The sequence below is a fragment of the Poecilia latipinna genome, unplaced genomic scaffold (genome assembly GCF_001443285.1).
Source record: "Poecilia latipinna isolate Pla-1442-1.1 unplaced genomic scaffold, P_latipinna-1.0 Scaffold1031, whole genome shotgun sequence".
Classification (NCBI taxonomy): domain Eukaryota; kingdom Metazoa; phylum Chordata; class Actinopteri; order Cyprinodontiformes; family Poeciliidae; genus Poecilia; species Poecilia latipinna.
In genome coordinates this window covers 167,437-189,116 of record NW_015113647.1, presented here as the reverse complement: position 1 = coordinate 189,116, position 21,680 = coordinate 167,437, and the positions used below count along the sequence as shown (strand labels likewise).

The 21,680-nt window shown below is 43.9% G+C and overlaps 2 protein-coding genes across 4 annotated transcripts in view; both read left to right on the top strand.

Annotated features, from left to right (window-relative positions):
* The first annotated feature begins 281 nt into the window (after positions 1-281).
* Positions 282-9,947, top strand: eif5b (eukaryotic translation initiation factor 5B). Of its 3 annotated transcripts, none has more exons than XM_015051122.1 (27): positions 282-404; positions 2,260-2,376; positions 2,446-2,509; positions 2,586-2,747; positions 2,861-3,347; positions 3,418-3,545; positions 3,645-3,698; positions 3,774-3,924; positions 4,033-4,125; positions 4,197-4,283; positions 4,353-4,412; positions 4,505-4,528; positions 5,064-5,347; positions 5,891-5,998; positions 6,121-6,231; positions 6,369-6,436; positions 6,520-6,661; positions 6,739-6,870; positions 6,940-7,122; positions 7,205-7,366; positions 7,763-7,894; positions 7,976-8,107; positions 8,183-8,259; positions 8,340-8,504; positions 8,898-9,036; positions 9,110-9,271; positions 9,352-9,947. In XM_015051122.1, exons 1-27 carry the CDS (start codon positions 370-372, stop codon positions 9,457-9,459), a joined length of 3,567 nt encoding a protein of 1,188 aa, XP_014906608.1. In that variant the 5' UTR covers positions 282-369; the 3' UTR covers positions 9,460-9,947. The 3 variants fall into 3 exon arrangements, with proteins under 3 accessions (XP_014906608.1, XP_014906606.1, XP_014906607.1); XM_015051120.1 differs by having other exon boundaries at positions 3,621-3,698; XM_015051121.1 differs by lacking the exon at positions 4,505-4,528 and having other exon boundaries at positions 283-404; positions 3,621-3,698.
* A 2,422-nt stretch (positions 9,948-12,369) lies between these two features.
* LOC106958925 (NACHT, LRR and PYD domains-containing protein 14-like) overlaps positions 12,370-21,680 on the top strand; it is a 16,184-nt gene continuing 6,873 nt past the window's right edge. The window contains exons 1-7 of the mRNA XM_015051109.1: positions 12,370-12,550; positions 13,570-13,677; positions 15,566-15,673; positions 16,205-16,312; positions 16,819-16,926; positions 17,371-17,411; positions 19,062-20,850. Coding sequence (XP_014906595.1) covers positions 12,471-12,550; positions 13,570-13,677; positions 15,566-15,673; positions 16,205-16,312; positions 16,819-16,926; positions 17,371-17,411; positions 19,062-20,850 — 2,342 coding nt within the window. The 5' untranslated portion in view covers positions 12,370-12,470. The remainder of the gene's footprint in view (positions 12,551-13,569; positions 13,678-15,565; positions 15,674-16,204; positions 16,313-16,818; positions 16,927-17,370; positions 17,412-19,061; positions 20,851-21,680) is intronic.

Here is a 21,680-nt window from a genome sequence, read left to right as displayed (position 1 = left end):
TTTAAAAAGAAAGACGTAAATATAAAAAGGCGCATGCGCAGCGGTTCATCTCCAAGCCATGTGTCCACCCGGAGGAGCTACAATGAAGATGTGACACTCTGACGTTGGGTCAAGAAAATATAACATTAATTCACTCCTTTACTTTAACTGTTCTGTTAACTAATAATGTAAACCTGGGTTATAAACATAAAGAATACGTTGACATATTTCTTGACGAAATGCACTGTTAAACCTCACTAAGATTAAGTTTTTAAAAACAGAGTGAGATATCTCCCCATCGTGTTCTCAATATATAATCTTTGTCCAATGTGAGCCGTCGTGTTCGTCGGCCAGTAGAGAGCCAAGTTTCAGCTGAAGCACAGCGGCACCATGGGGAAGAAACAGAAGAAATCTGGAGAGGACAGGTAGGGATGACATGTCCTACTGTCCATAAACATCTTTCCAGGGTGGGACCGGCCCGAGAGAACTTCCCCACCGTCTTAAATCCCTGAAACGGGCCCGTTCCCCGCTCTTTGAACCGTTAGCTTATCGGCTAAGTGATGCTAACAGATGCTAACCACGAGTCATTGTAGGTGTGTGAGTCCAGGTGAGGCTGCATACAGCCTGGAAGTGGGTTAGGATTAACTACACAACCACGGGGGCTGTGGTGAACTATCTCGTAGTGGCGTAACCGTGAGCCGGGTTCCAGGCCGCAGCTTGGGGTTTACTGAGCGGTGTTATCCAGCGCGGCTAGCCGCGTTAGCTCCCACACAGTCCTGGCTGTAAACAGCTGCCACCAGCCGCACTTCAGTTTAAAGAGGCGAACAGCTGCTTTTATTGTTACACAGGTGAGTTTACCTGGAGATCTGTTCACCGGGCGAGAGGTGTGTTTGAACCTTTAGCTGAGGGAAGGAGGACACCTGCCGCACACCTGAGTCTGCTGAGACAGGTGTGCTCCGAGTTCAGCCAACACGAACAATTTCACCTGGAATCATCAATAAACAAATAGAAGTTATTACCGTATATGTTCCTACATGCAGGCTAGAAATGAAGACAGATAACCAGGCATGGCGTTACTCTGATACCCAGTGGATTATACTGTTGCAACACCTGAACTTTGACCCCCAGTCCTAGAGGAGCTGAAAGGCGGAGGGAGTTCAAACCATCTTTAAATCCATCCTAACAGAAAGGATAATCTCTCAGACTGCAGCGAATCTGAGCAAATAGCCAGACTGATTTAGAGTAGCAGCAAAAGCAAAGGAGCTGGATTAGCAGAGCTCGCTGGATGACAGCTGATGACGTCACCCAGGTCATGTTACTGTGGAGTATCAGCTGCTGTCTGGATATCTAGTTGTTAGCAGTCTTCAATCAGAGGCCTCTGCAGATTCACTGAAGACTGACTGCTACTGACGCGTTATCTGTGAAGATATGAATTACAATGTTTAATTTTTCTTTGGGAAAATTAAATATTTGAATTAAATATTAAATGTTTTAGGCAGAACTCCTTCAGCTCTTTAATCATCGTGTTTTACACTACACAGATTCCCATTTTGGCCTGGTGACGCAGTAGAGTTTTCTGGATGATAAATTGTCCCAGAAATTATTGCGATAAACCATATTTTCTGGTAACATATTGGTAATGAGATGATAATACAAGAATATGTTCTCAAAAGTCAGTAAACTTTAAATTCTGATGAACATTTGACATTGTAACTGGAAGACGTTTTAAATTATTATTTAAAAATGAATCATAAAGTCTCTGGAAACAAAATGATCCTTAAAAAAAGCCTATTTAAGACCAAAGAACCAGGCTGAAGAGTTTCATCATCCAGATAAAACTCTTATCTAGATGATAAAAGTCTTCAGCCTGGTTCAGCCAGTAAATGATGCAAAAAGAAATGATTTAACTCATTGTAATTTATCATGTGAATAATTAATTTATTGCTTATTTACTGTTAGTTAAATGTTTAGTCGTCTTATTTCAGGCAGCAACAGGTTGGTCAGGCTGTGTTCCTCTATGATCAGAGAATTAAACCACAGGAGGGTAAACGTTGTAGAAATGTAAAACTTTTAGTTTTCTAGTTTTTCCAGCTGGATGTTGGTGGTAAAACGTGGCGCTGCTAACAGTTAGCGCTGAACGCTCAGAACAAAGTGAGGCTGAGTTCAGGGAGCCGGGTCACAACGAGACTGACGAGTCAGCAGGAGCTCTGATCACCTGACCTCATAGTGTGTGTGTGCGCGCGTGTGTGTTTCTGTTTCTGATGGTGTGTGTGTGACCAGTGCCAAAGATGACGGCGTGGACATCGACGCTCTGGCTGCAGAGATCGAGGGAGCTGGCGCCTCCAAAGAGCAGAAAGGGAAGAAGAAGAAGAAAGCAGCCAAGAGAGAGGACTTTGAGTAGGCCACCATCAGCCAGTCTTCCTCTTCCTTCTGCTGCAGTGCTCTGACCCTTCTCTCTCTCCGTAGTGAGGACGACATCCTGAAGGAGCTGGAGGAGCTTTCTCTGGAGGCTCAGGGAGGAAAGGCCAAGGTACACCTGAACACACCGGAACGCACCTGAACGCATCGTCAACCTCCTCACATTCACTGCCTCTCTCCTGCTGCAGAAAGCAGAAACCACAGAAGAAGTAGACGCTCCAGAGCCTCCAAGACCAGAGAAGAAGAAAACCAGGAAGGGGAAGAAAGGCGGAGCCAGTCCTGAGGATGAGGAGGAGGAGGAAGGTCATGTTGATGGAGACAAGAATGGAGAGCAGAAGGAGAAGAACAAGGCGAGGAAACGTTCAAGTGTTTATCTGATGACATGAGCATCATAACGTCTGGAGTTCAACTTTGCCCTTTTATAGATTAATCCTCATTTATTGTTTATTTCTTGTTTCTGCAGGCGCCTCCGGCCGCACCGCCCTCCGACTCCGATGACGACCACAGCTCCTCCCGCTCCCGGCTGAAGACCAAGGCCGGGAAGAAAGGAGGAAAGAGACAGTCTGCGTCCGACGAAGAGGAACCCAAGGAGGCGGAGCCAAAGAGGGAGGGAGGAAAGGAGGAGGAGGAGGACGACGACGATGAGGAGGTGAGCTCCTGGAGAGGGAGAAAGAAGAAGAGCAAAGGGAAGGGGGCGAAGGTGGAGAGCGACGGCGAGGAGGAGCAGGAGGACGAGGCGGGCGGCTTCAAGATGAAAACAGCGGCTCAGAAGAAGGCAGAGAAGAAGGAGAGGGACAAGAAGAAAAAAGAGGAGGAGAGGATGAAGCAGAAGAAGATGAAAGAGAAGGAGGCCACCGTGGAGGCCAAACCAGAACCAGAGAAGACGACAGAGGCAGCGGCGCCACCTGCTGCTGTGGAGGAACAGGAAGGGGCGGAGCCAGCAGCAGAGGGTACGATGTCACCAAGTGAGTTTTTATCCGTCTGGAAGCAAAGCGATGACTTCCTGTTCTTCTTCCTCAGACGAGAACGAAGGAGACAAGAAGAAGAAGGACAAGAAGAAGAAGAAGGGAGAGAAGGAGGAGAAGAAGAAGGGTCCCAGCAAGGCCACGGTGAAGGCCATGCAGGAGGCGCTGGCCAAGATGAAGGAGGTGGGAGGCTGACTGGGGCATGCTGGGAAACATAGTCCTGCTGAGAGGCTGCAGTCTGACTGTGACTGTCTGCAGGAGGAGGAGCGAGCGCGAAGGGAGGAGGAGGAGCGGCTGAAGAGGCTTGATGAGCTGGAGAAGCAGAGGCAGGAGCAGGTAGGCAGAGTCTTCTTCTACTGCTGCAAAACGCGCTGCTCGCTCAACCCAACTCACCTCCAACTCACTCTGCAGGAGCGGCTGGAGCAGGAGCGCAGGGAGAAGAAGAAGCAGAAGGAGAAGGAGAGGAAGGAGCGACTGAAGAAGGAGGGCAAGCTGCTGACCAAGGCCCAGAGGGAGGCGCGGGCGAGAGCCGAGGCCACGCTCAAGCTGCTGCAGGCACAGGGTGAGGGGGCGGGGCCTGATGGAGGGGCGGGGCCTGTCGTAGGGGGCAGGGCCTGTTTGAGGGGGCGTGTCCTCTCCTCCTTCAGTGGTGTCTGATTGGTCTGTTCAGGCATTGAGGTGCCATCCAAAGACAGCGTCCCAAAGAAGAAACCAATTTATGGAGACAAGAGGAAGAAGAAACCCAGCGTCCAATCACCTGAAGGTACTCTTCCTCCTCCTCCTCTTCATCTTCTTCTTCCTCCTCTTCCTCTAAATCTTGTTTTGTTCTGTCAGAAACATCAGAGGTCACGTCGCCGGTCTCGGAGACCCCGGAGCCCGTTACCATGGAGACGGAGAGCGAGCCGCCGGCTGCAGAGCCAGGTGAGTGGAGCGGGCGGAGGGCGGCAGGCGGAGGCCGAGCAGCCGCTAACCGCTGGTGTTTCTGTGCAGAGGCGAAGGCGGACGCCGACCTGGACGACTGGGAGGCCATGGCCAGCGACGAGGAGAAAGGTGAGAGGTCACTGAGGTCAGAGGTCACTGCTTCCTGCTGTACGGGAGAGCAGCAGCTGATCCGTTTCTTCCTTTTATTCATGAACAAACAGAGAGGAAGAGAAGACGAGCAGCAGGTACTTCTCTTTGTGGTGCTTTGACTAGGCCGCTGCTCGGTGTGCGTTTGATTCCTTAAACTAGAGATTAAATCCTCTAACAGCCTGACGGTTTATTACTGACCGCATCACAGCTCCTTCCTTACCCTCTTCATCTGATCTCATTTTACACTTTTATTTATTTTTTACTGTTTGTAAAGTTAAATTCATTAGTTTTAAAATAACTGCCTTGTTTTATTTTTCTATTTTGATTTTTTTTACTTGCAGCTACATTCAGTCTTTTTGAAATTTATTATATATTTTTAAACAGTTTTATTTAATCTTAACATTTAGCTTTATTTTGAGTTATTTATAGTTACTTATTTAATATTTTCTATAATTTATTTTTAATTCCTAGATTTTCTCTGTTATTGTAGTTAGTATTTTTAAAGTAGAGTAGTGTTTATTTAGCTCTGTGCTGCAGTAGAGTGTAAAGCATGTTTGGTTTGTTGATGTCGGCCATCTTGGTTCAGTTCTTTTACCCAACTGTTTGATTCGTATGGCGACTGTTCACCAGAGCTGAAGAAAGTTCACATCGAGGTCAAAGAGGAGACGCCGGCTCCTCGTCAGCCGGCTGCCAGTGAGGAGGAGGAGGAAGACGAGGAAGATGAGGAGGATGACGACGAGGATGAAGAGGAGGAGGAGGAAAGCGAGGAAGAAGCTGAGGCAGAGAAAGAGAGCGCGCCTGTGAGTCACGGGAAGAGGAGACCGGTGAGCGAAGACGAGAGCAGCGAGAGCGACGATGATGACGGCAGGACGAAGGAGGAGCGGCTGTATGACCGAGCCAGGAAGAGGATAGAGGTGAGCTCCAGCAGCAGTCAGTGTTCCTACGCTGCTGGAGTTCCAGTCAGACGTTTCACGGTTTGGTGATGAAGTTTTTAAAAGCTTAAATATGGGAAACATCCACAGTCTAAGCCAGATGGTAAAGAAACAACCATGATTTTTTTTCCACCTGTCTGAAGTTAAGTCAGATGTAACTTTTGTTATTTCACGTTAGAGTGAATAAAATTATTCCTATTTGCTAAATACCAGAAAACTTAGTGATAATATTTTTTAGACATTTATTTGTGACTTTTTCAGACCAGTCAGGTGTGAGAGAGGCAATTCAAACATTTTATCTTTTAGTTTTTTTGTCCCTGCTGTAGAATGTAGAATACTACCACAAGACATTAATATTAACAGTAACAAATTATATCACATAACCGTGAATTTAAGCTGTCTATTTTAGTTCATTTGTGTAATTTTGGTGTTGGAAAATTTTGAAAACTTCAAGTGTTTAAATGTACTGTGGGAAAAGTGAGCATAGTGAGAGCTCCTCTCAGTTTGGCCTATCTTTGGGAACAGAAACGACGAGCGGAGAACCTGAAGAACACGGACCCGGACCGGCTCCGAGCGCCGGTGGTGTGTGTGCTGGGACACGTGGACACGGGGAAGACAAAGATCCTGGACAAGGTGACGCTGCTGCCCCCTGCTGGTGGTGTCCCTCCCTGTTTGAGGCAGAAGTTTTGGTGTTTTTGAATTTTTAGTGGTTTTATTGTTCTAGTTTTTTTAGTTTTTGTGTTTTTCGTGTGCAGCTGCGTCACACACATGTCCAGGACGGCGAGGCCGGAGGAATCACCCAGCAGATCGGAGCCACCAACGTCCCCAAGGAGACCATCGAGGAGCAGACCAAGATGGTTAAAAATGTACGACCTCTCACTCTGTGCTGGGTTAGGGTTATTCAGTGGTGATTTGCAGCTTGTTGAGCTCTGTGTGTGTGTGTGTGTGTGTGTGTGTGTGTGTGTGTGTGTGTGTGTGTGTGTGTGTGTGTGTGTGTGTGTAGTTTGACAGGGAGAACATCAGGATCCCTGGAATGCTGATCATCGACACCCCAGGACACGAGTCCTTCAGGTACAGCCTGTCCTCTGTCCTTTGTCTGTCCCCAGTCTGCCCCCAGCCCGTCCTCTGTCCTCAGTGTCTCTGTGTCCCTGCAGTAACCTGAGGAACAGAGGCAGCTCTCTGTGTGACATCGCCATCCTGGTGGTGGACATCATGCATGGCTTGGAGCCTCAGACCATCGAGTCCATCAACCTGCTGAAGGAGAAGAAGTGTCCCTTCATCGTGGCCCTCAACAAGGTCTCTTCCTTCTCCTCTTCTTCCTCCTCTTCCTCTTCTTCATCTCCTCCTCCTCTGACTCTGAGTCCTCTGAGCAGATCGACCGGCTCTACGACTGGAAGAAGAGTCCTGATACGGACGTGGTCGCCACGCTGAAGAAGCAGAAGAAGAACACAAAGGACGAGTTTGACGAGAGGACCAAGGCCATCATCGTGGAGTTTGCCCAGCAGGTGATGAGCAGCCAATCACAGCTCTGCTTCCTGCCCCTCCCAGACTGACTGCTTCCTGTCTGTCCCCAGAGTCTGAACGCGGCGCTGTTCTTCGAGAACAAAGACCCGCGGACATTCGTGTCTCTGATTCCCACGTCGGCCCACAGTGGGGACGGGATGGGGAACCTTATCGCCCTGCTGGTGGAGCTGACCCAGAGCATGCTGGCCCGCCGCCTGGCGCACTGCGACGAGCTGAGGGCGCAGGTCATGGAGGTGAGGCAGCTGACCCCGCCCTCTCTGCCTCCATCGTCATCATCATCATCATCATGATGGCGGTGTGTCTGTGTGTGTCCAGGTGAAGGCGCTGCCCGGCATGGGAACCACCATCGACGTCATCCTGATCAACGGCCGCCTGCGGGAGGGAGAGACCATCATCGTCCCCGGGGTGGAGGGGCCCATCGTCACACAGATCAGGGGCCTGCTGCTGCCGCCGCCGCTCAAGGAGCTGAGGGTCAAGGTCAGCAAGACAAACTACCAACCTGATTTATTATTATTTGTCTTCCTATTTTTTTCCGGTTTTATTCAGTTTTAATGTTGTTTTTTTTGTTGTTTTTTTTTACATTTTTTCTATTGTCTCCCAAAACCTGGAATAAGTTTTTCTTTTCCTTTTTTCTCTTTTTAAATTTTCTTTCCTCTAAAACTGGAATTACGTCGCACTGAGTAACCAGTATTGTGATCATGTAGATCCCTGTGTTTGGTTTATGGATTCATTGATCCAGTTTCAGTGAATAAAAGTAGAATCAAAAATTTTTGGGGGGTTAATGTTGATAATGTTCTTTGTTTTTTTGTTTATTTCTCTGATGGCTGTGATGTCATGAATCATAAATCATATCATTTTGTTGTTTTTGTCCAGAGTCAGTATGAGAAGCACAAGGAAGTGTCGACGTCTCAGGGAGTGAAGATTTTAGGTAAAGACCTGGAGAAGACGCTGGCAGGGCTCCCCCTGCTAGTGGCCCACAAGGACGACGAGATCCCCGTCTTGAAGGTATTGTTGTGGTTTTCCTCTGAGTTGAGTTGTGGATAATGGCTAACTGCTAACTGCTAACGGCTAACGTCTGGTGGTCAGGATGAGCTGGTGAAGGAGCTGAAGCAGACGCTGAGCTCCATCAAGCTGGAGGAGAAGGGCGTGTACGTCCAGGCGTCCACGCTGGGCTCCCTGGAGGCGCTGCTGGAGTTCCTCCGGACCTCCAAAGTCCCGGTGAGTAACCGCCAGCCCCCTCACCCATTGCCCCACACAGGAAGTCACCTCCAGCTGACCACGCTTCTTTTCCAGTACGCAGGCATCAACATCGGCCCGGTGCATAAAAAGGACGTGATGAAGGCGTCCACCATGCTGGAGCACGACCCGCAGTACGTGGCGCCCCCTGCTGGTACGTTGGCCCGTGTCCAGGCGCCGTCTGACGGCCGGTTGTCCATCCGTCCGTCTGCAGGTACGCCGTGATCCTGGCGTTCGACGTGAAGGTGGAGAGGGAGAGCCAGGAGATGGCCGACAGTCTGGGCGTCCGCATCTTCTCTGCCGAGATCATCTACCACCTGTTTGACGCCTTCACCAAGTATAGAGAGGATTACAAGAAGTCCAAACAGGAAGAGTTCAAGTAGGAAACCTCACCGACACAAACACAGGCAGTCTGAGCTGCTCCAGATCTATAGAAAACCATAAGCAGATGTTTCTATTGTTGTTTATGTTCTAACCACCAGAGGGCAGTGTTGTCACGATTTCATCACAATAAACCAAAAAATCTGTAGATTTCAGAACAAATTAAATCTAAAAAGCTTTAAGTAATTATCAGTTTATTTCCTGTCGTCATGGTGATTCCATTGACAGTACATTGATACTCATCGATTGGGTTTGGTGGGTTGTGATCAGTTTCATCCAGAGCCCTTTAAAGTGTCTTAAAGTCTGCAGTTCTCCAGTAGCCTTTGACCTTTAGAGCCTAATGCAGTGTGCCTGGTTGACGCCCCCATGCTGACGCGGTGTTTCTGCCCAGGCACATCGCCGTGTTCCCGGTGAAGCTGCGCGTTCTTCCTCAGTTCATCTTCAACTCCAGAGATCCCATCGTGATGGGCGTGTCGGTGGAGGCGGGGCTTCTGAAGCAGGGGACGCCGCTCTGCGTACCCAGCAAAGGGGTGAGAGGCGCCGGTGTGACCGTTGGTGATGGTTTTGTTTTGCGTTGTGTAACCGATGCGGTGGTGGTTGCAGTTCGTGGAGATCGGCGTGGTAACCAGCATCGAGATGAACCACAAGTCTGTGGACACGGCGAAGAAAGGCCAGGAGATCTGCGTGAAGATCGAGCCCATCCCCGGGGAGTCGCCCAAGATGTACGGCCGCCATTTTGAAGCCACTGACATCATCGTCAGCAAGGTGAGGGCACACCCGCTGTTGGGGGGGTGGGGGCTTATTCTTCCTGTTGCCATAACAACGGCTGCTCTGCGTGGGTGCAGATCACGCGGGCGTCCATCGACGCCCTGAAGAACTGGTTCAGAGACGAGATGCAGAAATCTGACTGGCAGCTCATCATGGAGCTGAAGAAAACCTTTGAGATCATCTGAACCGGACCGGATCAGACCGGACCGGACCAGAGGAACCGGAGCGGAGCCACAGAAACACCAACCAGCCAGCCAACCAATCAGACGCTTCCTGCAGCTGGAGCGGCGGCGCGGTGACCCGCGGCGCGGTGGAGCGGAGCGGCGTGTCTCTGTGGGCAGCAGCTCCTCACTGTGTGACAGCGATAGCCTAGACTCACTCCAACGTGCCTGTTCTTCAGCATCATCATCATCATCATCATCATCATCTCTCTTCTTCTTGGCCCTCGCTCTCTGATGTGCTGCCGCCGCTTCCTGCCCCAGGCTCCGCCCCCTTTCCCAGCAGCCTGGAGCTCCGGACGGACGCGGCGAGCGGCTCTGACTCTGACATGCTGACGTCTGTTTGTCTTGGCGGCCATGTTGGAAGGCGGGGGGGACAGAAGATTTTAAAGCGTTTTTGCTGCAACTGCTGATGTAATAAATTCCCATGATTCTAATAAAAGCTGCAGAATGAGAACTCTTAGTTCTTAGCTCCACCAGTGGACGGGAGCGATCGCTACATCAGAACTTAGGCCTCATTCACACTGCAGGCTAAAGTGACCCAATTCTGATTTTTTTTTTTTTGTTAATGCAACCTGTATCTGATTTTTTCATGACAGTCTGAACAGCACAGGTCGGATTCTTTTCGAATTTGACCCAAATCCTAAACGCATCTGATTTAAATGTGACCTAATGTTCAGGTCGCCTTCATCCGAACTGAATGTCACTGATTCTCAACAAATCTCACTATTCTGCGCCCTGATTTGAGCAAGCGGGAAGACAAAACCATGACGGATTATATGAGGATTAAGTTGTTAATATGCTGCTCCAGTTGGACAACTTCAAATATGTAAGCTAAGCTCCACCATTAGCCTCCATGTTTACTTCTGCAAACACCGAGCACTACTTCTTTTTATGGCGGTTGCCAGAACGCTGATGCTATTGCGCCCTCTGCTGCGCATGCAGGACACTTTCAGGTCGTTTGCTCGTTCACATACAGGTCACATATATTTGGCAGTGTGAACGGCCCCGGCAAAAAGAAAAAATTGGAATTGGGTCCCTTCAGGCTGCAGTGTGAACCTAGCCTAAGTCACCAAACCTGTTTCTATCTCCCCTTTTGCACAATCTGTCAGAAAAGCCAAAAACCACCTTAAACGTTTTTGAGAAAATCAAGGAGTTGTTTTAAGTTTTGATTTTTTCATCCACCTTTTCTAATGCAATACTTCAAAATGGGCATAAAAATGTTGGATACACAGATAGTGATGGTAAACCATAAATTATTATGGAAACGCTGATTTTTGCTGAAAAAAGAAAAATTTTGGTTAGAAATAACCTGGACCACAGCCTGAACCTCTGAGAGACGCCTGCCTTATTTTTGTAACTTCATCTCTAGATCTGCCAGGGGTATGAATAATTTTGGGCTGAGGTGTAGGTAGAACCACCACTTCCTGTTATCCTGTTCCTGACAATCGAGGATCAATAACACTGAGTTGAGGATTTATGAAGCCAATACTGGACATAAACTGGGAGCCAGTTCAGTACTCAACAGACCAATGACAACCACTGGGTCATGAGACCATTTAAAGTTCTCCACCTTGACCAACCAACAGAGGGCAGTCTTCTGTCAGGAGGAACAGTTTATCACATTTAAATGTCAACAGCATATTTTCATCTAAATATGCTGACAGAAGCAGCATATTCTGCTTCTGTCTTTATATGAACCCAATTAAATTGAAGATGCGACTTTTGTTGCTATTGCAACAACAGCTCGTCTCTGGACTGCTAACGGATTATTTCCTGGGTTTGAAGCATCCGAGAAGAAATTTACACAGATTATTCTGAAGATGCTGAACTCCAGATTATTATGGAATATTGTTAAGTACCATTTTAGCTGCTGGTATGACCTGCCTCAGTCCTGATCAGGGTTGTCCAAAGTGCGGTCTGGGGGCCATTTGTAGCCATTAGACTGATTCTGTGCGGCCCCAAACTGCAGGTCAGGAATTACGCAACCCTGACTTGTCCATCACAGGCGGTGGATGCAGATGTAGACTTTTTATTTTTAATCAGGGTAAAATTATTATCAACGTAATCTTCCTACAATACAAAAAGTTAAGTACAATACAAAGAATTTATCTTTTTATTACCAAACCTTTACAAGTAAATTACAATTATAGAGTGACTTTTGCTGAAAAGCCAACATTGCTGCACATAAATAAGCTTTTATTTATTTTATGACCCAAACTCTTATAACTGAGAATAAATTTGTTCAATTGAGCCTAAAATAATTTGAACACTAGATGACCTTATTTTAACTCAGCAAATGTGCAAAAACTAATTCAGGATGTTTTATTTAATTGAATGGTCCATGAATGCTCTTGACTATAATTTTGGGATGTTTGGATTCCTGCATCTGATTGAAAGTAGAACTAGCCATGGATCAGGCAGGTGAACTCACCTGTTTCCTGTAAATGCAATAGGGTGGAGTCTTGGAGAAGGTGATGATAGATAAAAGGAGTTTCACACCTCCATCAACGTCACTGTTGCACAGTGGCCATGCCTGCCTACTAGGCAGGAAGAAGATCTGGAAGAAACAAGTTCAGACAGGCAGAGCAGAAGGAAGAGGCGCTCAGGTAAATCAGGTGAGTTGTTACTTCTCAGAGTCTGAGTACGTTTCGAGGCTTCAGTAGAAGTTCACGGTTTGTTTCTTGTTCTGATCTGAAACTTAAATTGCGTCACTTACACAATACTCGATACAGGCGGACCAATGACAATTTCAGTTTGAGGACATCAAACTGAAGCTGAATGTTTACGGAAAATAAGTAATTTCTTTAAAAGTACTTTCCATTTGAATCCAGGTGATTCCAAACTGAGGCCGAGGAGAAGGAAGGTTAAAATGTTTTCTGTCTGAATGTTGGAGTCTTGAACAGAACCATTTGTTTTGACTCTTTAGCTGTGAACCCTCTTCCTGTAAGCCTCTCAGGGTGACTGCAGTCCAGAAAATGGAGGATTTTGAGGAGGAGCAGGAGGACGGAGCCAAACCTTCAGCCTGCAGGAAACAAGCTGGACCCTCGGAACCAGCGTAAGTTCACTTACACACAGGAAGTGGTGCACAGTGTGTTCAGATATGTCAGTGTGATCTCTGCAGAGCCGACCAGCACCAACGGAGCAAGCTGCACTGTGACTTCACTCTGTTAATATTAGGGACTCTCGGTTGAAATCTTCTCTTGATGAGACTGCAAACTTTTTTAGAGATTCCTCAGAGATCAACTCTGTCCAGGGCGCCTCCAGATCTGTCTGCCTTCCTCTAGAGAGAGGCTTTAAAAGCAGAACAAACACTTTTCATTGGCAGTAAGATTTGGTCTAAAATGAAGCTGCTCTTGCAACGTTGACACTCCAACTGTTTCTGTATTTGCTGCAGCTAGAAATCAGACATTCATCCCAGAAGTTAGAAATCTTCATACATTCTTCATCTTGAAGGGAGAGTATGATGTCTTTTACATCCACATAGCCTCATTTTATAGCACAATCAAATAACCTTCAGTTGTTATAAAATGCTATGTATATCAAACATGACTTAAAAGAAATGTTACCTGTAATTTAGCGTCTAGAAACTGGAAAATGTTTTTGATGAGGGAATAACATTATAGTATGATGTGAGACTCTAAAAGTTGACTTTACATGATGCTGGCCCTTTTAATGCATATCTGAACACTTCCAGAATAATCTGTCCTGCTCCAGGAGTGACTGCATCAAGTCACCAACTTGATGCAGTCTGCTGGGTTTCTTAAGATAGAAACTTTTTAATTTACTTTGAAACATTAATTGAGCATGCTGCACTGCTTGATAATTAAGACCAAGTTGAATGAATGTGTGATTAAATTGAAATGATTTTTTGTAAAGTGCATTGAGACGACATTTGTTTGTAAATGGCTCTATATAAATAAAGTGAAATGAACAGAAATACTGCGGCAGTTCTCAAGCAGTGGAGCTGTAATCCAAGGAGTATTGCAAACATGAAACTTTATCCTCTGCTTCTATTTGTGTTCAAATGTCCTTAAATGTTTTTCTTTGAGCTGAATGTGACATGTTTGTCTTCAGAGGTCAGAGACGGAGGTCAGAGTCTCCAGGATCCAGTTGTCCGTCGATGAAGAGTGACCATTCCAGAGATATCCCTGTAAACTTCAGAAATGAACCTCCAGACACAAAGTAAGAACACTTTGAGCAGATTTAATTATTTCTTTTTAAATGTGGCTCAGATACATGTTTTTGTGGGACATAGGGGAAAATTATTATTTTGTGTTCCTCAGAATAAATTGGCAAATACACCCTGATCTATACAGTCAATTTAAAAATGCACATAAATGCTTATACCTTTAAAGAGCCTTGGTGAAAATGTATTTATACATTCTTGACTCTTTGGTGCAGAAACTGGTTGAAAATTTACCTATTAACTGCGCGTTTATGTTTGTGTAATCTATTTTGGTGTTATAAAAAAAAGCCCTTTATTATCTATTCTAAAAAAATACTCAACCAAGATGGTTAGATGGCAATATTGCGCAGAGAAAAACACTCTAAAATAGTCTAAATAGACTGGCTGTATGTTTTCTTTCTTTCTTTCTTCCTTTCCTTCCTAAGGAATGTTTCCGTCATGTTTATGTTTAGAGGGAATGTTTTGTTGGAACTAATTTGAGACAAATGTTGGCATTCTTGCTTTGTTAGTCACTTTAACACTGCAAAACAGTGGCACTCTGCAATGCGTATTTAAGAAACTGGACATTCCAGTTGGTAAGCTACTCCTGAACCACACCCATTTCGGCTTATTCCATTTTGTTTTTCATGGTACAATAAATTATGTGCATTGTTCATTTCAATTCAGGCAAAAAGGGACTTGTTCTTTATCTGACAAACAAATGATTTCCAACAAGTTTTTATTGCATAAAAAATATAAAAATAACTTCAGTGAATCTAGTGATCAACAAATCCTGGGAGGATGAGTTTGTCTGCGTGTTTATTTAGGTTTCTGTGTCAGTTGAGTCTCTGTGTTGTCCTGTCTACCCTTTGATTGATCCCAGCTGTATCTTGTTTCTGTTATTACTTCCCTGTGTATTAAATCCCGCCTGTGTCTCTTGTTACTGATAGGTGATAGAGATTTTTGGTATTATCATTTTGTTCAGTCTAATGTTAATGTGTGTATAAACTGACCTGGAGGTTACGATTGACTGTTTCATCTTCATGTGTAACAGTTAACTCTGTGTTTCCCAGACCTTAATTCTTATCAACCAGAATACCTCCTAACTGCCTGTGAGCAGTCGTATTTTGTCTCTTGTTTATCCTCCCTCTTTGTTGACAGTTTGACCTAGAGCTGAACTGGGCTCAGATCGTAGATCAGATATCACACCTGGAACTGAGTTGCTGGTTTGTTTAGGTTAAATGTTTTACGACCTCTGTTGTTTTTTTCTGGCTGTTCTGCTTTGACAATAAAACAGGGGCTCGCGTGGAAGGAGATCAGAACTTTCTGTGAACGGCTGATGGAAAGTTCTCCTTTTGCAAAAGCTTTGTCTATGAAATTCATATACGTTGTCTGTGGTCTTTTTATGTAGGTTCGAGAAAAAATACCTATCAATAGGGTCCTCGTTGAGTCTGTCGTTAGTTATGTTCATACCAGTTGCTACCATCCTGAGCTCCCAGCCTTCTACTCACCTGTACTGCCTGGATTATTTGTGTATATTCATTATTAAATAAATTATCACTTCTCTCATTTCAACCCGGGTCCACTGCGTCTACCTCACCACCATCAACATCCCACTTCATGACAAATCCAGGTCTAACAAGAAACACAAAGAGAAGTGTCTGCAGCTACGTCTCAGCTCCGTCTCAGCTCCCTCAACAACTAGTTGCTGACTGCCATTTATTAAGCTCCATCTCTAGAATCGGACTGATTTAAAAGAAAGATCTCAGTTTTACTTGTGTAGATCTTTGGTGTATTTGAAACTTTCTGGTTATCTGCAGCAGTTTGCATCTTCAGAGCTTCTGCAGTGATTTCCATCAGAGCATTTCTCATCGTTTGATCTGAATGTGACATGTTTGTCTTCAGAGGTCAGAGATGGAGGTCAGAGTCTCCAGGATCCAGTTGTCTGACTATGAAGAGTGACCATTCCAGAGATATCCCTGTAAACTTCAGAAATGAACCTCCAGACACAAAGTAAGAACACTGTTGCTGACTTTGACTAATCTACAGATTATTTTCAAATCTAGATAATGAGACAAAGATGACAGATATCAAGTAATGAGTCGGAGGGGTGCAGTCATGTTCCCTTTCATGGCAAGTGTCAGTTGGCACTTGCCTGAACTTTCATGACATATTCAGACTTTTAAATGTTGAAAGCCAAACCTGTAATCTACACCAGCTTCTGTGCTGCTAGAACAGCTGTCTGCAATGTTTATGGGGGTATTTATGAGGGCATTTCATCTTCCAGAAGTGAATTTGTGAGGTTGAATATTGATGGTGGACAAAAAGGCATAGCTCTCAATCACCAACTCCAACTCATCACAAACGTGCCCTACTAGACACCTCCTACTGGGACAAAGCAGATGAGCATCTCTTAAAAAACAGCCACACATTGCCCATGAAACCTTGTAGTCCTCTGCTTCTATTTGTGTTCAAAGGTTCTTAAATGTTTTTCTTTGGAGAGTTTTTCACTGATTGAGCTGAATGTGACATGTTTGTCTTCAGAGACGAGAGATGGAGGTCAGAGTCTCCAGGATCCAGTTGTCCGTCTATGAAGAGTGACCATTCCAGAGATATCCCTGTAAACTTCAGAAATGAACCTCCAGACACAAAGTAAGGACACTTTGAGCAGATTTAATTATTTCTTTTTAAACATGACTCAGCCACACATTTTTGTGCAAACACACAAGCATACATACATTGCACCACAGTAGTTTCTGATGTGCTATGTTTCTATTGAGTATAACATCTGTAGCAACTTGTGCAATCTTTGTGGTGGAATACATTTGGAGGATGAGGAGTGGTCATTGTGTAGGACCAGTTCTTCTCTACTTTGTGTCATAAGGATCAAGGCCCCCAAGAAGACGTTGCACAAAGTTAAAGTAATAAGTAACCAAACCTTAAAACCTCCTCCAATCAATACTTATCTAATTTTATTCTATATCCCAATAGAGATCACCTGGTCTATCTTACATTTTTTATCATTTTTATGTCTATCTAGAAAAGCTACAATTTGACCCGAGGCATTCATTCTTGCATGAAACTTTTTGGTTAGAGTTCAAATCTTTGTAGAGGATTTCTCACTGATTCATCTGGTGAAAATAACATTTGTTTTTCAGAGGTCAGACACAGAGAGCAGAGTCTCTAACATCCACCCGTCCATCTATGAAGAGTGACCTCTTCAGAAACACCCCTCCACATGACAATAATGAACCCTCAGACACAGAGTAAGAAAGCATTTACTTCAGTAGATTTAAGTACTTCTTTCTTTTTTTTACATCCCCAACAATATCATCTTAAGATTGTTACTCTTAATTTTTAACCAACTTTGAATGTCAGTTTCTTTTCGATTTTACTCACTGATGGATGATCAAATAATTAATTCAATATTTTTTAAATTGTAAGTTAGGCTTTACTTTCTTCATATGTTTGTTTTTGGATGCTACACAGAATCCAAGGTGTAATAAATATGGTTTTATTATTAATAACTTTAAATATAATCAGCTTTGTGTACACTTAAGTAACTAAAATAAGGAAAAACAGAATTCTCAACAAATTTTCCCTGAAAAAAATCTGTCTATGCTATTATTTTTGTTATTATTTTAAACTTCAAAAAATCTGAATATTGTGCTTTGACTCAGTGGCTTATGTTAATATTCATGTTTTCAAAGGGTAAAGGAGATTAGTGGTGTTTGCAGCAGTTTTGTACAAGGTAAGACATTTTGGTAACCTGTTTTAATACACATTGTTATAGTAAAAATCAAATCAAAGCAGGTGATGATGATGTTGCTGCTGAGAAGTCGCTACAGTCCCTATGTAGAAGAAGTGGTGGCAGACTGATTATCTTCAGCATGTGGAAGAAGCCATGTTGATACAGTGGACAACCTACCTAGTTAGTTGTGGTAGTTGAATTGGATTGTCAACATCTCCGATAAGCTGATGGATGTAACTCTTTATACTTCAGAATCTATAATAGTCTGGGGTTGGTGACCAACAGATTTGCTCTGGATCAGTAGGCCAACAGATCCAGAGTTTCTGCTTTAGCAGCTGGAGAAGGTTAACACCATATTGTGAGCTGAAGTTGGTGAATACCATTTTGATTCTGGTCCAAGGAACAGAGAGCAGTATGCATGGTGTGGGAAAAGTATTTGGTGATAGAGCAGCTGGGATGGTAAGCCAATGGCAGGGAGTTCAGTGAGGTAGAGAGGGAATAATGGATCTTTCCTATCCATGTGAAACACTTCATTATGATAGGAGTCAGAGTCACCAGGCTATGGTGACTAAAACAAGTACCGGCTATTACTTCTTATTTTGGCACAGAGATGTTTATTTTTAAATTGTGCAAAATGAATAATCAGGATTTATTCACTTCTAATGGCACTTGTGAAACAGCAGAGATTGACAAAAATGCAAAGCATGTCAACAAAAGCAGAAAAACCATATTGCATACAAAACAAATTTAAATGTTTCAATGGTTGACATTCCATAGGAGGATGTTCCAAAGCCTAAAGGAGATATCAGAATGGTTCTGACCATCGGGCTCCTTCACCTCTAGCCTTCAACCAGGTCCTTGGGACTTTATAATTATACTAGTTACCCAACATATGCAATCCTGGTTGGAAAATGTGTATGGTTTTGTAAGATAGTGAAGTACTAGCCATTTAAAAGCCTGAAAAAATCAAAATATGAAAATCAACCTCATATAACAATATCTGGTGTAGTGAGGCCAACAAGGGAGATATAGCATCTCCACTTTTTTACCAGTGGAAAAAAGTGTGCATTTTCTGCAGATCTACTTTAAAATGATAATTACCACAACATATGGAGTTTCAGCAGTCTAGCTGTAGAGGAGAGCTGTTGTTGAGGACACTTCACATACTGTAACTGAACTGAAAAGTTTTGATGAGTAGGATTTAAACAATAAATCAAGGTGTACTGAATAGGACAAAGTTAAAATAACAAGTAACTTTGTTAGAGTTATAGAAAAAGACTGCATAGCTCCCTGCCTCAGTATTCATCTTAAGGTCATCGGTTTAGTCTAGCGGTCTTCAACACTTGTCCTAGAGATCTACTGTTCTTTAGGTTTTATATATGTCTCTGCTCCAACACAGCTGAATCAAATGACCGAATTACCGCTTCAGTAAGACGACAGTAGAACTTGAGAACTAGGGTTGGATACCTGTAGTTTTGTTCACTGGTGCTCCATTTAGGACTTTCAGGTCATCATGTTTTTGTACTGCTGATGTTTAACCAAAGAAATAGGTTCTCAGAAAAAGGACTCAAATGATGTGGAACTGGGTCTATTGTATATTATCTCAATCAGCATGAATGTTTTCTTTGTCTCATTCATTTTTCAAATCAGATGTTGGTCTGCAGGAAGTTTTGAAAGAACATAAGATCAGTCTGAAGAGGAGATGTGAATGTGTAACTGAAGGAATTGATGAGACAGGAAGTAGAACCCTCCTCAACAAAATCTATACAGAGCTCTACATCACAGAGGGACAGAGTGAAGAGGTTAATACTCAACACGAGGTGAGGCAGTTGGAGAAGGCTACCAAAATGAAGGCCCTTCATGACACACCAATAAGGTGCCATGACATTTTTAAGCTTTTACCTGATCAACATGGCGTCATCAAAGTGGTTCTGACCAAGGGTGTTGCTGGTATTGGAAAAACCTTCTCAGTGCAGAAGTTCACTCTGGACTGGGCCGAGGGCTTGGAGAACCAAGATGTCAGTGTGGTGGTTCTGCTTTCATTCAGGGAGCTGAACTTTATCAAAGATGAGCAATACAGTCTTCTCTCGCTGCTCCATGTTTTCCATCCAACACTCCAGACGCTCCTAGCAGAGCAGCTGGCTAAATGCAAACTGCTCTTCATCTTTGATGGCTTGGATGAAAGCAGACTTTCACTGGACTTCAACAACAGTCAACTGGTTTCTGACGTCACACAGAAGTCATCAGTCAATGTTCTGCTGACAAACCTCATCAAGGGGAACCTGCTTCCCTCGGCTCTAATCTGGATAACTACCAGACCTGCAGCGGCCAATCAGATCCCTGCTGAGTGTTTTGACAGGTTCACAGAAGTACGAGGCTTCACCGACACCCAGAAAGAGGAGTACTTCAGGAAGAGGTTCAGTGATGAAGAGCTGTCCAGCAAAATCATCTCCCACATCAAGACCTGCAGGAGCCTCCACATCATGTGTGGAATCCCAGTTTTCTGCTGGATCACTGCTATGGTTCTGGAGAAAATGTTGACCTCAGAGCAGAGAGGAGAGCTGCCCAAGACCATGACTGACATGTACTCACACTTCCTGCTGGTCCAGACAAAGAGAAAGAAGAAGAAATACCATGGAGGACATGAGAGAAGTCCACAGGAGCTGATGGAGGCTGACAGGGAAGTTCTTCTGAAGCTGGGGAGGCTGGCATTTCAACATATAAAGAAGGGAAACATCTTGTTTTATGAAGAAGACCTGGAGCAGTGTGGTCTGGATGTGACGGAGGCCCTGACTTACTCAGGAGTTTGTACAGAGATCTTCAAAAGAGAGTTTGTAATATTCCAGAAACCAGTCTACTGCTTTGTTCATCTGAGCATCCAGGAGTTTCTGGCTGCAGTGTATATGTTCCACTGTTTCACCACCAGGAACACAGAGGAGATTGAGAGATTCTTGGGTAGAAAATGCAGGAAATTCTCTCTTCAAGATTTCCTGAACATAATGATGGAGAAAGCTTTTAGAAGTAAAACTGGCCACCTGGATCTGTTCATTCGCTTCCTTCATGGTCTCTCTGTGGAGTCCAACCAGAGACTTCTAGGAGGTCTGCTGGGTCAGACAGATATCAGCCCAGAAGCCATCCAGAGAATCATCAACAAGCTGAAGAAGATGAACACTGATAGAATCTCTCCTGACAGAAGCATCAACATCTTCCACTGTCTGATGGAGCTGAATGACCAGTCAGTTTATCAGGAGATCCAAGAATTCATGAAGTCAGAAAACAAATCAAATAAGAAACTCTCAGAGGTTCATTGCTCAGCTCTTGCCCAAATGCTGCAGATGTCAGAGGAGGTTCTGGATGAATTGGACCTGGAGAAGTACAACACATCAAATAAGGGGCGACTGAGACTGATTCCAGCTGTAAGGAATTGCAAAAAGGCTCGGTGAGTCCAAATGTATTAATGAAGTCATCAGTTAGCATAAATCAACAAGTTAGTTATCTAAATTTAAAACACATTATACAATTAAAAAAAAAACACCAGCTTAAATAACTGTGACAGAGCCAAAATGTCACAACTAGTAGTCTATAAAATGGGACATATCATGTTTTTCTATCTCTGAACGCCTCTTGTAAGTAAGCCCTCAACAGAGTTGGTGAGTAACCAAAAGCTAGCGCTAAGAGCATCACTGAATGCATTTGGATCATGTGTTCCCCAAGACAAAAATTACAAAGGGACTACCAAACTGTTTAAGATAAGATAAGATAAGATATTCTTTTATTAATCCCACAGTGGGGAACAGCAGTACTGAGGTCAGAGCAGAACTAATATAAAAATCTATATATACAAAAAATACAAGTGAATATAGAAATACTGAAACAGTATTGTATGAAATAATATTCAATACACGATTATGTCCTTAGTGAACAAACAGCTAGCACACGGTGCTAACAGTAGCAGAAGACATTATGCAATTACTAGCAAAAAAATTAGGATGAGATATCAGTGCACAATAAATTCATTTCTAAAATAGTTTGTCATTTTATCATTATTTCAGGTTAATTTTTCTATGCTTTCTACCAAAGTAACTGAATTCCACTTTTTTCCTTTGTTTAATTTTGCTTTTACTTTGTTTTTACAAAACAGATATCACTAAAATATTATTAATGCACATATTATTTGTAAAAAAAAAAAAAAAAAAAAAAAAAAAAAAAAAAAAAAAAAAAACCCCCCCCTTTTTTTTTTTTTGGGAAAAAAAAATTTAATTTTTCCTC